Below are 14,240 nucleotides of genomic sequence, written 5' to 3'. Positions count from 1 at the left end.
GTCAAAACTGCCCACCACGACGCACGACCCTCTTTTCTCTTCGTTTTCGATCGCCGGACGCGGGCATAACGTGGAAATGTCCGTCTGCTCAAAAAAAATCCACCTTGCAAGCAAACAACATATCGACCGCATTGTCTCCTTGGGCGCGTGGGTTGGCTGGCTTTTTTCCTTCTTTTCGGGCAGGCAGGCAGGCAGGGCTTTGGGAACGAGGGGATAGAAGGTTGTCTTTTTTTTCTTCCAGGTTGGGCCTTGGCAAGAACACGCGGCTAGCTACTGCTGCAACGTTCCATCTATTTGTTCACACAAGCACACACACAAGCGGGGACAGGTTCAGGTAATGGATGGGGCAACTGTGTTTTCTTTTTATTTGGTCCAGGGCAAATGGTGCTGGGGGTGGCGGGGGTTGAATCGGTATCACTGCTTCTTGGTTGGGTTGGGTTTGCGTGTCTTGTTGTTGTCGTTGTGTCGAGTGTGGGACCAGGGGAAACCGGGGGTCAGGAGGTCTGGCGGGCAATGGGTAAATTGGGCTGGCTGGGTAGGTGGTTGGTTGGTTGGTTGGTTGGTTGGTATGGGATGGGATGGGATGGATGGACGGATGGACGGACGGCTGGAAGGATGGGTCAAAGGGGAAGGGGGATCCAAATAAAAGGGAAGGGTTTTTTACCTATTCAAACAAACGGGGAAGGGGGGCGGGGCGTGGTTGGGCCGGAAAGACAAAACATGAGCGCCATTTCTTGTCTCTCTTCTCTCGAAATCTTTACAATTGTTTCTCTTGTTGCTCTTCGTTTTATTATTTATCTCCTTTTCCCCCGTTTTATCGTTCCCGCGATGCGAACAAATCGAATCAAGAGATTACTACTTGTGTACGGGGCCTCTTGTCTCTTTTGTTCTCTCTCTCTCTCTCTCTCTTGGTTGAGCTTTGTTTTCCCGGCAATTGGGATCGGGATATCAGCTTCATTCCACAAGGGGAAGAAACAACTCGGACGAGGCTTGCTGGAACGGGGTGAGAACTATTACAAGAAGTGGGAGGCCGAGATGTTGAAAACTCCGTCTGAGATGAGCGGGTGGGAGGATGGGATCGATATAATATGGGCATGCTCAGGACAGACAGACTGACTAGAGTGGATTGGGGCTGATGATATCTCTTCTTTCCTCACCTTTCCTCCGTTACCTCTCTCGGTCTCTCTCACGGTCTGTGTCATGTCCTGGCCTTCAAAATTTCTTTTCTTGTCTTCGCTGTTTGTGTGTTGTTTTTCGTTTGTTCACATCCAAGTTACCTTCCCAAGGCATATCATGATTCAGATTTGTTTTTTTTCCTTTTCTTGTTTGTTGTATTTTTTTATTTTTTTTTTTCGCCTGCTTGTTCCATGGTCACAGCCTTCATTAAGCATGGTTCAGGCGGGAGAGTGCTCTGTGTGTTTATTTGTCTGTTTGTCTAGGTGGGTGGTCTGACGGGTTTGGGCGGGCTGACAGAGCTGTTCAAAGTTCCATATGGCTGGGTAGCGGCGGGCGAAGGTGGTGTTGTTGTTCAGGTTGTTTTCGGTTGGTCATGGTTCGTCATGTTCAGGGCTTGCCTTGGGAGGTATGGATGGATGGATGGATGGCGGTGCGGTTGCTTTGGTTTTTCTCATTGTGTGTTTCTGTTAGTACCTGCTCAAGTGTTTGTTCACCTGTTCTCTGTGTAATATCTAGCCTACTCACTGCTCAAACTGACTTACCTACCTACTAGATACCTGGTATGCATGTGTTTGACAGTCGCAGCTGAAATGGATGAGATATGCTGTAGACCTAGCGTCTGTTACGGTTCGGCTCGTCGACACAGGATGGTGAGAAAGGCTACGGCCGCACATGTTCAAAGAGGAGGCTCGTTCCTATCTCTTGATATTGTCTCCTCCATTTCAGCATCACTACCTATCTACTTGAGGAGGTATCGCCAAATAGCAACAGAAAAGAAAAGAAACGAGAAGAGAAGAGAAATATCCCGTAAATGTCCCGACTTGGTCAGGTTCGACCAACCTCCTCTCGAAGGACGACAGGGCATTGCCAGACACCTTCTTCTCCCGCTCCAACCACATCCTCCCTGAACTTTGCCGTGATCATGAACCCCCGGTTTCCTCCTACTCCAGGAAACGCAAGAAGAGAGACCCGGATTGATATCTGGAAGATGAAAGCATAAAGTCACAAGTCGCAAATGGTATCTTTCCCCCTTTCCCATTCCCCTCCGACATCCCAGGAAGAAACCACCCAACCAACACCAAAGCCTGCGGAAAGAAAACAAATCCATCCATCCCCATCACACACAATCCCCGAAATAAACTGCCTTAAGGTAACTACCCCCCTGCCTCACACTCACACCCACTAACTACCCAGTTAGTGACCGAGTTAAGTGAGTGAAGTTACCAAGGCCGGAACCAATCCCGCGCCCTCCGCACCCTCTCATCCTCGTCCCGCTCTTCGTCCAGCGTCAGCCGCTCCGCCTCCCGCAGCGCCTCCCCGAGCGTCGTCCCGTCCGCCTCGAGCTGCGCCGTCGTCAGCATCCGCTCCAGCGCGAGCTGCTGATCCAGGGTGAGCCCAACGGGCCCCATCGTCGGCGCGATGGGAAGCAGCAGGCTCATGTCGCTGCCGGTGCTGCCGGTGCTGCTGCTGTCGGAGCCGTCGTCGTCGTAGTCGTAGTCGTAGTCGTAGTCGTCGTCGGGACCAGGGCTGCTGGGGGTGGCGCTGGCTTGGGTGAGTTGGTCCTCGTCCTCGTTGTCGAGGCCGGCGGTGGTGGTGGTGGTGGTGGTGGTGGTGAGGGAGGAGAAGTTGGGGATGGGATTGGTAGGGTTGTCCTCGTTGTCGTTATCGTCGGCTCGGGTGACGGTGCCGTCCGGCTGCACTCTATACGCCGTCGGGTTCATCAGGAAGTTGCCCACCTCGGCGTCGGGCATGCCGCTGCTGCCGAGGCCGAGACCGAGGAGCTGGGCGAGGGGCATGGGAGGGGGGTTGTCGTCGTCGTCGTCGTTGTCGTCGTCGTCGATGGCCTCCTCCGACCCGGATGAGACGAACAAGCCCTCGTCGCCGTCGTCGTCGTTGGCGGTGGCGGGGTTGATGGCATCGTTGTTGTTGACGACGTCGTTCTCGTCCTGGATGTGGTCGCCGACCGCCTGGTCGAAGAAATCGTCAAACTCGGGCAGGTTTTCAGCAACTTCGTGACCGAAAATGTCTTGGGGCTGAGGCAGCGGAGTGAGACCCCTCTCCTCCATCATCTCGCGCACGATCCGCGCCACCCGGGCGTCCTCGTCCTCATCCTCATCCCCCTCCGCGGGGGGCATCTGCTCCTGTGGCTGGTCCTCTGGCAGCAGCAGCAGCTGGTGAAAGTCGTTCTCACCGCTCATCATGTCTTCCATACCATCCTCCATATCAATGTCCGTCTCAACCTCGTCTTCATCTACGTTTTGCATGTCCTGACCAGCAGCAGCGAGGTGATTGAGCGAAGACGCACCGGCGACGGCAGGCTGCTGACTCTGCTGAGCCATCGGGGGCTCGGACTGGACAGGGACTTCCTCCTGCTGATGCATCTGCGGAAACCACCAGCCGACGGGTTGGTTCTCGTAATCCGTCTCCTCGTCCATCCGGTCCTCGTCCACCACCACCTCATCCTCCGTCTCGGACTGCGGGCGGTGCGAGCGTCGGGCTACCCTGAGGATGGCCTCCACGTCCTCCCGCGGGATGGGCTCCAAAATGAGCTCCTCGTCGGGGATGTTGGACAGGTCGGCGGAGTCGTTGCGCCGATGACGACGGCGATGGCGGGATTGCGATTGGCGCTGGGACTGCGATGCTGCCCGCCGCTGCTGCTGCTGGCCTTGACCACGCGCGGAAGGACGGAAGTTGCGGTTGGTGAAGTGCCCGGGGGTGGTGACGGACCGACGAGACGGGCCGGGGTCGACGTCCATCGCATCCTCATCAAAGCTGCTCTCGGTGTCCATGTAGTTGCTGATACGCCTCAGGCGGCGGGGGCGAGCGAACTGAGCCACCTGAGAAGCCAGATCGGCGGCGGACGGGGGAAGGATGTGATACTTTGCGCCGAGGGGCTTGTTGCGGCTCATCTTTTCGGCCATGCGCGCCAGGGACATGCGTGTGCGGTCGTATTCTTTGCGGGTGGCGTCGAACTCCATGACCTCTGCCATCTCTTCCTCCTCCTCCTCGATGATCATCTTGCGCTCCTCGTCCGTGAGCGTCTTCCAGCGGGCTTTGCGCGCGTGCTTGGGCAGCCACATGCCCGGCTCGAACGGGACGTTGCCGCATCCCTCGTGGATCGCGGCGCGCTTGATGGGCTTCCAGACCTTGTCCGCGGGGGGCAGGTCGTCGTCGCTCATGTACATCTCGTCGAGGGTCGGCACGAGGCTGTTGCCCGTACGGAAATCCACGTGGCCCCAGATGAGCATCTCGTGGAGGCATCGGTCCAGGTCGAGTTCGCGGCGGGCCGCCTCGACGGGGATCAGCTCGTCGGGCCGCGCAAGGTGGTTCGGGCCGGCGCCCCAGCCTTCAAAGTGAACGGTGCCCAGCTCTTCGAGGGGGACACCGTCGACGTTGTCGACCACCCAGCCAACAAAATGTCCGGGGCCAACGTCGTAGCGGAGCTTCAGCTGGCGGATCTCCGCGACCGTGCGGTACTTGAAGCCGCGGAGCATGGCCCACAGTGACGACAGGCTGCGCTGGCCGAGCATCAGGCTCATGAGCGTTCTGGAGCCGGGCCCGTAGATGGGGTCGTTGAAGGCGAGAATCAGCTTGAGGAAGAACATCTGGGCGAGCAGGAGGTCCTCGTTGGTGAAGAAGTCCGGATTGTCGAGCAACGCCATGCGGGCATGGGTTGTCGCGGCATCCATGATGAGCCACAGCTTTGTGAGCATCATGTGAGCGCCCTCGGGCATGCGGTGTCCGCGACGGGCAAGGCAGGCCAAAATGTCGCGGACGCGGATCTCGCGGTTGACCACCATCTGCAGCCACAGCAGGCCGGGGACGAGGCGGACCCGGCCCTCGACGGCGTTGAGCGGCGGGACGACACCGAGCGTGGCATGGTCCGGCTGCGGCTGGCCCAGCTCGACGTCGTCCTGGGTGACCAGGCGAAAGGCAGGGTCCGGGATGAACCAACGGTAGTAGACATGGCTAGAGAAGACGCGAGCAGCTTTAGGCGCCATGTGACGGGCCCAGGTCAGCACGCTGCTGCGCATGCTTTGGTTGAGGGCGTTGTGGAAGTCCTTGCTGACGCTGTAGAGGTTGACGATGTCGACGGGGCGGAGGTGCTTGCACATGGCGACAGCGAGCTCGAAGTTGGACGACAGCGAGGCGATGAGATCGAATCGTGGCTTCTTCTTCTCTCGCGGCTTGCACTGCTCGCGCCACTCGTTGGTGACCTTGTCAAGGATATGACGGCGGCGGCAGGTGATTTGACGGAACTCGGCGAGGAGGAACATGTTGGCGTTCTGCAGGTTGTTCTCGGCGAGGACGGACTCCCACATAGCGTTAAACTCGGCTTCCTCCTTTTCACGCTGCCTTGCCGTCTCCTCGTCCTCATAGTCATCGTCGTCATCATCATCATTGTAATCGTGCTTGTAGATGCGGTGCACAGTGACATCTCCTATCCGAACACGCTTGGACTCGTGGGAGGGAATGTGCTCATTCATGTGGCGGACGATCTGGTCCACATCAGGTCTGATCCCTCGGGCCTCGATCTCATCGTAGGTTGCCCTGGCTCGGGCAGCCTGAGCGAGGAGGACCCGGTGCTGGGCAGCAGTGTAGTCGCTGCCGTCGAGCTCCTGGGCAATCTCCTGGGGAGCCGACATTGTCGCGGAAGGGTGATGCTAGAGCGGGTCAGCGATATCAAACCTAAACGAAAATAGTAATGCGCAACGATAATATAATATAGGTATGGCTTACTAGGTAGGTTCTTCCTGATCGATCAAGTTAAGTCGGTCAATCAAGTATCGAGATGCACGAAGTGAAGAAGGTGAAGGAGTGAACGGAGAGTCGGTCGGTAGAGGGAGAGGTTTGGTGGAAGAAGAAGAGTCGGTGCAGAAAAACATCTTTCTGGATTCAAATAGGAAATCACGAGATTTTGTCTGCACCGGCCGATAATTTTTCCTAAATATTGTGCGTGGTCGGTATTCCTTGGGGCCAGTGTGTTGTCATTCTCCTTTTGCCATTGTTGACTTTGGCCCCCTAGTATTGTTTGTTGACGGGATAATTCGATTGTTTGGGTTCACAGAACAATACCATGACACGCGTATTGCCATCCGACCGACCATGACACCTTAAGTATTTTGACCGACCTCACATGATTCTGGGCACAGGAACAATACTAACATGTTGCACAGAATTCAGAGACATGATATCGGCCAGATGATGGGCACCACCTCCTCCTTTCCATGAGCTGAAGCAGTGACGTTCACCAGTTACTACTACGTCGTCATGGATGCTTCATCTTCACACACAGCATCCAGTTACGAAGTCAAGCACAGCCAGTATATGACAGTGAAATCCCAGTTGATTGCAAATACCTGCCGAAACGCCGCAGAGCTAAATCCCAGCCTGCTAAGTATCTCCCGGTTGTACAGTACCACCATGAATGACATGACTCCATTGCTGCTCGTACCTACTTATCAACCCTCCCGTTGCCACTAGCTGTCTCAGTCCATCTCCCCAATTAGCTTCTTCCATGCGCGCCGCGTCGTCACGTAAGACCATTGGGGCTGCGGGTTCTTTGGCTGCTTGGCCTTGGAAGTCCTCTCCTTGGTTGCAGCCTTGGCCTCCTTGCGCGACAACTTGGGTTTGATCCCAGACGGACTCGACTTCGCGGTCGATATCGGGGGCGGCTCGCCACCACCTTTCCGCACTGCATTCTTCTTATCCCCCTTCTAATTGGACGTCTCAACCTCGTCCATGGGCATGTCAAGGTTGTCCGAGTTGACAATGGCATCCGCCACCTTCCAGATCTGCAGAAGGTTGTCCTCGGCAGCGCTGCAGACAAGCCACGGATCGTGAAGGTTCCAGCTAAAGTCGGCGAGATGATTGGTGTGCCCGCCGTGCATGAAGAGAAGCTCGGGAGGGCCGTCCTCGGCATCCTCGGGGGTCTGTTCTTCGCCAACGCGGCTGAGATCCCAGAAGATGACGCGACGATCGTAGCTACCACTGCCCAGAATGCTCACTTCGGTCGGGTGCCACTGGAGCGAGGTGACGGCATCCACGTGGCCCTCCAGGGTGTGGATCTTGGTCTTGAGGTTACGAAGATCCCAGATGCCGATCGTCTTGTCGGCCGAGGCCGTGGCAATGAGGTACTCGCACCGCGGGTTGAACGACAGAGCATTGATGGCGTCGCTGTGCCCATCACGCGCCACCACGGCGGCCCGGGTCGTCTCGGCGCGGCGGACGTCGATGATCTGGAGAGTCAGATCGTCCGACACGGTACCAATCCAGTGCTTAACGATGGGATGGTACTGGACGTCGTTGACAATGTGGTTGTGATGGGTGTACTTGCGAGCTGGCTTGACCGTCTTGCTCGTCATGGTCTTGAGATCCCTGATCCAGAGTTAGGCCGGCAAGTTCCCAAAGTATTATTTATTTGTGCAATCTGTACGTACCAAAGAAGCACTGTCTTGTCTTGACTACCAGACGCGAGACAGCCTTCCTCGTGCATGTTCCAAGCCAGGCCGAAGCCCTCCTCCTTGTGGCCAACCAGCTCCATCTGGGGGTTGGGGGTGCCGGTGGGGATCAGGCTGTGCTTGGTGCGGTCGTAGATCAAAACCTTGCCGTCGACAGCGAGAGTGGCAATGATGTCGGGATTTTGAGGCATGTAGCGGGCCTTGTTCACCTCACCCGGGTGGTCCATCTTCTGGGTGATGTTGAACTTGATGACGGGAGGCTCGGGAAGCGAAGCCTTGCTGCCGTAGCCGCCGATCTCGCCGCGTTCCTCATCGTAGTCGCGGGGGTTAGGCGTGACAAACTTGGGAAGCTCGACTTCGGCAATCTGGAGGTAGTTGGGCTTGCCCTCAGCCGTGTGGGTGCCAATGAGCAGGCGATGGACCGTGTAATTCTTGTCGGGGACATCCTTCATGTCAGGAAGCCACTGGGTCGTAAGGGTGGGCCACTCCAGGGCGGTGCTGTAGCAGGAGATCAAATGGTCAGATGGTTGTTGGTGGATGGAGAGGATGAAGCGCAACTGGCGCATACCTCAGAATCATGTCATAGAGGAACGGGCTATTCTTCTTCCATGTCTTGTACTCTGCGCAGGGTCAGAATGGTGGCGACACACAAGATGGATTGGAAGCGTCGGTCGGTCGTACCCTCATTGATGAGCCTCTGCTCCATCTCAGCGTCGTCCTGGTCGTCCATGTTGACTGCGCGCAGTTAGAATCGGATGACTCGAGGCCGTTGAAGGAAGAATTCGCTGGATGAAAAGTTCGTACCGTCAACGTCGTCAACGATCTCTGCGGGCGCCATTGTGAAGGAGGATCCAGAAATTCAGTTGCCGAGGAGTTTTGCAGAAATTCGGATCGGTCGCCGGTTAGGGCAAGATAGATGAGAAAGAAAGCGAAAGACACTCAAGGCGGAGTCAAGGGCCGCGGAACGGTTCTAACTCTGTGATTTGGAGCCACTGAGATGGTGGGATGGTGATGTGGTGACAGATGTCTGTCTGTCCGACCGACCGTGAATTGGAAAACGCGGTGGATTTCCAGAGACGCGACTTGAGCCTTTGAAGTTTAATTGATGGGCTGCACGCGATGAAGCTGGCCCCTCAAAAGACGCTATCCCGTGTTCAGCTTAGCGTCATTGAATTTCTTGGCTGCATCGTGCACGGATCATCTGCAAAACGACTCCAGTGTCACGTGACTGTGCCTGCGGAGAGATCCACAGCCCGTGCCCAATGTGTTGATGCAGGCTCCACCCCGATTCTTGGCAGTGCCAAGCCATTGCCATTGCCACGGGCGTGCAGCGAGGACGGGCTCGGAATGGTGGGGCATCGGCCAGCCCAGTCATCGGCGTCCACTCCGAGCGAAGCCTCACCACTTCAACACAACTGCCCACTGCCACCTCAACCCTTCAGGCGAAAATCATTCCGAGAAAAACAAAAACATCATCAGCTTTGGGGATATCTTCCTCCCTTCTTTTCTTTTCCTCTCCCATCCTCACACACTCTTATACCGCTATCTTCCTCTCTTGTCTTGCCGCTTTTCGCCGTACTTTGACTGGGAGGTTGGCCTGCTTTTCTGTCTCCTCGTGCATTTGTTCGCCCCCAGACTCGAGGATTGCCTTCGACTTTTCGTCATTTGCGCCGATTCCTCGATTCTTGTGCTTTCTAGCTTTGCCAAAGACCGGCCATTTTTATTCAGCGCCGGCATTCGACAGAGTCTCAGACGTTAGAGACGGCCCCTCATCTTCCATCTAATCCCAAATCTCGACGACTACCTGTCGCCACTGTCTCCCATCGTTGTCCGCGAACGGCCGAGCCGAAAGACCCGCGCCGTCCTGCATTACACGATTGGATTCCGCTACTTGACGTGTCGTATATTTGGGTTGGAGTAGCGCCGCGTTGCGCATCGGTGTTCCACCATGGGGTTCGTTCCTCCGTCGTCACTCGGGCTGTGCCCCTCCAATCAACTGGTTACTGACCTGCCGTCTCGCGCGCAGTGTTCCCAAGTTCTTCCGATGGCTCTCGGAGCGCTATCCGGCCATCTCACAGCTCATCGCTGAGAACCGTATTCCCGAGTTCGACTGCCTTTACGTGCGCTCGCCTTCCAATTCTCCCTGAGCCGGACGGGCTTTCTTCTCCCCTGGCAGTCTGCTGACCGACCTGAGTAGCTGGATATGAATGGCATCATCCACAACTGTACACACAAGGACGCCGACGATGTCCACTTCCGCCTGACCGAGGAGGAAATGTTCATCGCCATCTTCAACTACATCGAGCACCTGTTCAGCAAAATCAAGCCGAAAAAGCTGTTCTTCATGGCCGTGGATGGCGTCGCCCCGCGCGCCAAGATGAACCAGCAGCGCGCTCGTCGTTTCCGCACTGCCCTCGACGCCGAGAAGGCCCGTGAAAAGGCCATTCGGGAGGGCAAGGAGCTTCCCAAGGAGGAGCCCTTCGACAGCAACTGCATTACTCCCGGTATGCCACGGCGGCCATTGTATCGCCCTTTGCCTGTGATAAACCCCTTGCTGACCACCCACAGGAACCGAGTTCATGGCCAAGCTGTCGCTTCAGCTCAAGTACTTCATCAACAAGAAGGTCTCGGAGGACCGCGACTGGCAAATACCCGAAATCGTTCTTTCCGGCCATGAGGTTCCAGGAGAGGGTGAACACAAGATCATGGAGTACATCCGCAATGCCCGCGCGCAACCCGACTACAGCCCCAATGTCCGCCACTGCCTCTACGGCCTCGACGCCGATCTGATCATGCTTGGCCTTTTGAGCCACGATCCGCACTTCTGTCTGCTTCGTGAGGAGGTCACGTTCGGTCGACAAGCAAAACACAAATCCAAAGAGTTGGAGCATCAGAACTTCTACCTCCTCCACCTGTGCATTGTTCGCGAATACCTGGAGCTGGAGTTCCAGGAGCTCAAGGCCGAAGGCGCCTTGCCCTTCCCCTTCGACATGGAGAGGGTCATCGACGACTTCATTCTCATGGCATTCTTTGTCGGGAATGATTTCCTGCCCAATCTTCCACGACTCCACATCAACGAGGGCGCCCTGGCAACCATGTTCAGGATATACAAGACGGTCCTCCCCAAGTGCAACGGCTACATCAACGAAAACGGCAAGGTCAACCTCGAAAGGCTCGGCCTGCTCCTCGATGAGCTTTCCAAGGAGGAGTACCGCTTCTTCGAACATGAGAACGAAGATGCCAGCTGGCTGCGCGCCAAGCGGATGCTTGACAACGACGATGCCGAGAAATCAAGGGCAAAGGCCAAGGGCAAGCTCATCGTCACGCCAACGCAGAAACAGCTTTGGAAGCAGAAGATCAGGAAATTCCTCACGAATCGCAAGGCCGAGACGCTGGACCTCGGGCCCGACCTCAACGCTGCAGACCGCAAGTTCGTCCAGGACCTGGCTGATGCTGCCCACCTGGAGTGGAGCACAAAGCCTGATGATGAAGGCCGTCGCCACCTGATCCTATCCTTCCCTCCTAGGGACGAAGAAGATGAAGAGGACGAGGAGGCGCAATCGGCTGTTCTCCGCATCGTAAAGCGCTACGACAATGCCCAAGCTCTCGATCTCACTTCGGACGACGCCCGTGCCTCCATGGAAGCCAAGTATCAGCAAAAGTTCCAGGAGTGGAAAGACAAGTACTACTTCTCCAAGATGGATGATTGGACGCCCGAGAACAAGGAGGAGGAGCTTCGCAAGATGACGGAAAACTACGTCCAGGGCTTGCAGTGGGTGCTGTATTACTACTACCGCGGGATCGCCTCGTGGCCGTGGTTCTATCGCTACCACTACGCTCCTATGATTTCTGATGTGAGAAAAGGACTGGGCGCTGATCTCAACTTCAAGTTGGGGCAGCCCTTCAAGCCCAATGAACAGCTCATGGGTGTCTTGCCCGATCGCAGCAAGAAGATCGTGCCCCGCGTCTATTGGGACCTCATGACGGATCCCAAGTCCCCCATCATCGATTTCTACCCCCGGGACTTTGAGCTTGACATGAACGGCAAGAAGATGGACTGGGAGGCGGTTGTCAAGATCCCCTTCATAGACGAGAAGCGGCTGTTGGAAGCCATGGCGCCCAGGGACGCCCTGCTGACCGAGGAGGAGAAGGCGCGCAACGACTTTGGCGTCCCCCTCAAGTTTACATACTCGGAGGAGCTTGACTTCGTCTATCCTTCATCGCTGGTCGACGTGTTCCCGCCCATCCTTCATTGTCATTGCGTCGAGAACATCTTCGAGCTCCCTCCCGTTGAGGGCCTGGAATTCAGGGCGGGTCTCACCGAGGGCGCTCTGCTCAACGTTGAGGCTCTGGCTGGGTTCCCGACCCTGGCGACGCTGCCGTACGCGGCCAGTCTTGGTTTCCACGGCGTCAATGTGTTCCAGCAGGAGAGCCGCAACGAGAGCATGATTGTTACCCTGCTCGATTCCCACATTCGCACCAAGGTGGAGTCAGCCAAGGTCAAGCTGGGCCAGCGCTGCTTTGTTGGCTATCCCTTCCTGCAGGAAGCCAAGATTGTCAAGGTGTCAGACGAGCTTTTTGACTACACCTTGGCTCCAGACGGCAGCGGGCAGGTGGTGGAAAGGCACCACAACGCACGCGAGATTGAGGAGTGGACGAAGAAGGCCGATCGCATCGAGAACTTTTACAGCAAACGCTTGGGCATCTTGATCGGCCCCGTCGAAACGCTGGTCACGGTTCACATGCTCAAGGGCCTCATCAAGACGGATGAGGGCGCCACTGTCAAGGAGTACGGCGAGATTCCGGGCATGGAAACCGACTACGCCGCGCAAATCATTGTGGACGAAGTCGTGAACGAGGATGAGCGCTTCATCGAGAAGGCTGCCCTGCCGATCGAAGAGGAGTTCCCGATCAAGTCGGTCGGCTTCTTCCTTGGCGACTACGGTTACGGCCAGCCTCTCGAGATCGCGGGCTACTCGTCCGGCAAGCTATCCATTTGGCTCGCCGCCCTGGAGAAGAAGGAACCCGAGTTCGCAAAGAAGATCATCCTCGACGCGCAGAGGGGCAAGCATTACATGCCTTCGTACATGGTGGCCAAGCAGTTGGATCTCCACCCCCTGGCGCTCAGCAAGATTACCTCATCCTACTTCATTCGGACGGTCGGTGACCTGCGCGTCAATCTGGGCCTCAACCTCAAGTTTGAAGCGCGGAAGCAGAAGGTGCTGGGCTACTCGCGCAAGTCCGAGACTGGCTGGGAGTTCAGCGCGGCTGCCGTTCACCTCATTGTTGAGTACATGAAGAAGTTCCCTGACTTCTTTGCTGGAGTTAAGAGGCATCCCTCGAGCGCCGAGCTCACCGAGACGGACCTCTGGCCCGACCCGGCCGTGGCATCGGCCAGGGTCAAGGAGATCGCTGCTTGGCTGAAGAGCCTCAAGGTGAACTCTATGGAGAGAGTGCCTCTCGACGCCGAGCAGCTCGACTCGGACGTGGTCATGCAGCTTGCCGCCGAGGCAGACCGGCTGCAACTCGCATCGATCCAGACCATCCCCAAGAAAATGAATAACGTGCCGCGAAACGCTGTCATGCGTCCTGAGGATGCCGAGCATCGGCTCGGAAACCAGAAATTTGCCCTGGGCGATCGCGTCGTCTACGTCGCGAGGCACGGCAAGGTTCCTGCCGCCTTCCGCGGTACTGTCGTTGGCATCAGCCGTACTCCAACTGCAAAGCTCCTCGACGTCGTCTTCGACATCACGTTCATGAGCGGCACAACCCTCGGCGACCGCTGCCCGCCCTTCCGCGGCCAGACCGTTGCTTCGACGACCCTCCTCAACCTGACCAACCACCAGGTCGTTGCCGGCACCAAGGCGCAGCTCGCACGCCAGCCCATCAGCCCGTCTGTCACCACCCTCACCGCCCATGGCGGATACCACATGAACGGCAAACGTTATGTCGAAGCCCCCGCCCCGCCGCCCATCACCGGCAGCTACCGCGGTGCCCTGAACGGCGGCCGTGGCGGCGGTGGAGGACGCGGAGGCCACGGCCAAGTGCCGCGTGGCCCGATCCACGGGAGCCTGCCCTACCGTCCGCACGTGCAACCGCAACAACAACAACAACAACAACAGCTGTCCAACGCCCCGTACAACAATAACAACAACCACCCGGCTAACCACCGGGGTGGTCGCGGCGGTGTTGGCGGTGGCCCGGTCCGTGGCGGTCGTGGCGGCGCCGGACCCAACGGTGTCCCCCACAGGGGCGGCCGCGGCGGTGGCGGCGCGCAGAATAATCACATCGCCAACGGCCAGGGCATCGTGCACCCAGCCTCGGCACCGCCGGCGTACTCGGCCGTGCCGCCGCCGCCGAACTTGGATGGGCCGCGCGGCCCTCGCGGTGGGGCGCGGGGTGGTCGTGGCGGCGGACGGGGCAGGGGGGACGGTCCCTCGCTCAGGGCACGTGGTGGAGGAGGTCGCGGCGGCGGACAGCAGCAGCAGCAGCCGGCGGTGGCGAGGGGTTAGGTACCCTGGGATTACACCGGGTGGTGGTCTGAGCGTGGGTGGGTAGGTGAGCTGTGAAGGAGGAAAGAGTATTTATTTATTGTCTAGTGGG

The 14,240-nt window shown here is 57.4% G+C and overlaps 4 protein-coding genes across 4 annotated transcripts; 2 read left to right on the top strand and 2 right to left on the bottom strand.

The window, feature by feature from the left end:
• Nucleotides 1-76: 76 nt before the first annotated feature.
• VTJ04DRAFT_2814 (uncharacterized protein) lies at nucleotides 77-646 on the top strand (the record flags this gene model as incomplete). Its single annotated transcript, XM_069360645.1, has 2 exons — nucleotides 77-151; nucleotides 218-646. The coding sequence occupies 2 exons, from the start codon at nucleotides 77-79 to the stop codon at nucleotides 644-646; spliced, it is 504 nt and encodes a 167-aa protein (XP_069221335.1).
• Nucleotides 647-2,396: 1,750 nt separating this feature from the next.
• VTJ04DRAFT_2813 (uncharacterized protein) lies at nucleotides 2,397-5,822 on the bottom strand (the record flags this gene model as incomplete). The annotated part of the gene is made up of 1 exon (XM_069360644.1): nucleotides 2,397-5,822. The coding sequence occupies one exon, from the start codon at nucleotides 5,820-5,822 to the stop codon at nucleotides 2,397-2,399; it is 3,426 nt and encodes a 1,141-aa protein (XP_069221334.1).
• A 1,071-nt stretch (nucleotides 5,823-6,893) lies between these two features.
• VTJ04DRAFT_2812 (uncharacterized protein) lies at nucleotides 6,894-8,475 on the bottom strand (the record flags this gene model as incomplete). Its single annotated transcript, XM_069360643.1, has 5 exons — nucleotides 6,894-7,554; nucleotides 7,617-8,135; nucleotides 8,206-8,257; nucleotides 8,319-8,372; nucleotides 8,442-8,475. The coding sequence occupies 5 exons, from the start codon at nucleotides 8,473-8,475 to the stop codon at nucleotides 6,894-6,896; spliced, it is 1,320 nt and encodes a 439-aa protein (XP_069221333.1).
• Nucleotides 8,476-9,585: 1,110 nt separating this feature from the next.
• On the top strand, nucleotides 9,586-14,149 carry VTJ04DRAFT_2811 (uncharacterized protein; the record flags this gene model as incomplete). Its single annotated transcript, XM_069360642.1, has 4 exons — nucleotides 9,586-9,590; nucleotides 9,664-9,757; nucleotides 9,835-10,141; nucleotides 10,206-14,149. 4 exons carry the CDS (start codon nucleotides 9,586-9,588, stop codon nucleotides 14,147-14,149), a joined length of 4,350 nt encoding a protein of 1,449 aa, XP_069221332.1.
• Between the last annotated feature and the right edge of the window lie 91 nt (nucleotides 14,150-14,240).

Source organism: Mycothermus thermophilus, assembly GCF_041956435.1.
Source record: "Mycothermus thermophilus strain CBS 625.91 unplaced genomic scaffold VTJ04scaffold_2, whole genome shotgun sequence".
Taxonomy (NCBI): Eukaryota; Fungi; Ascomycota; class Sordariomycetes; order Sordariales; family Chaetomiaceae; genus Mycothermus; species Mycothermus thermophilus.
This window is presented reverse-complemented; position numbering and strand designations above follow the sequence as displayed.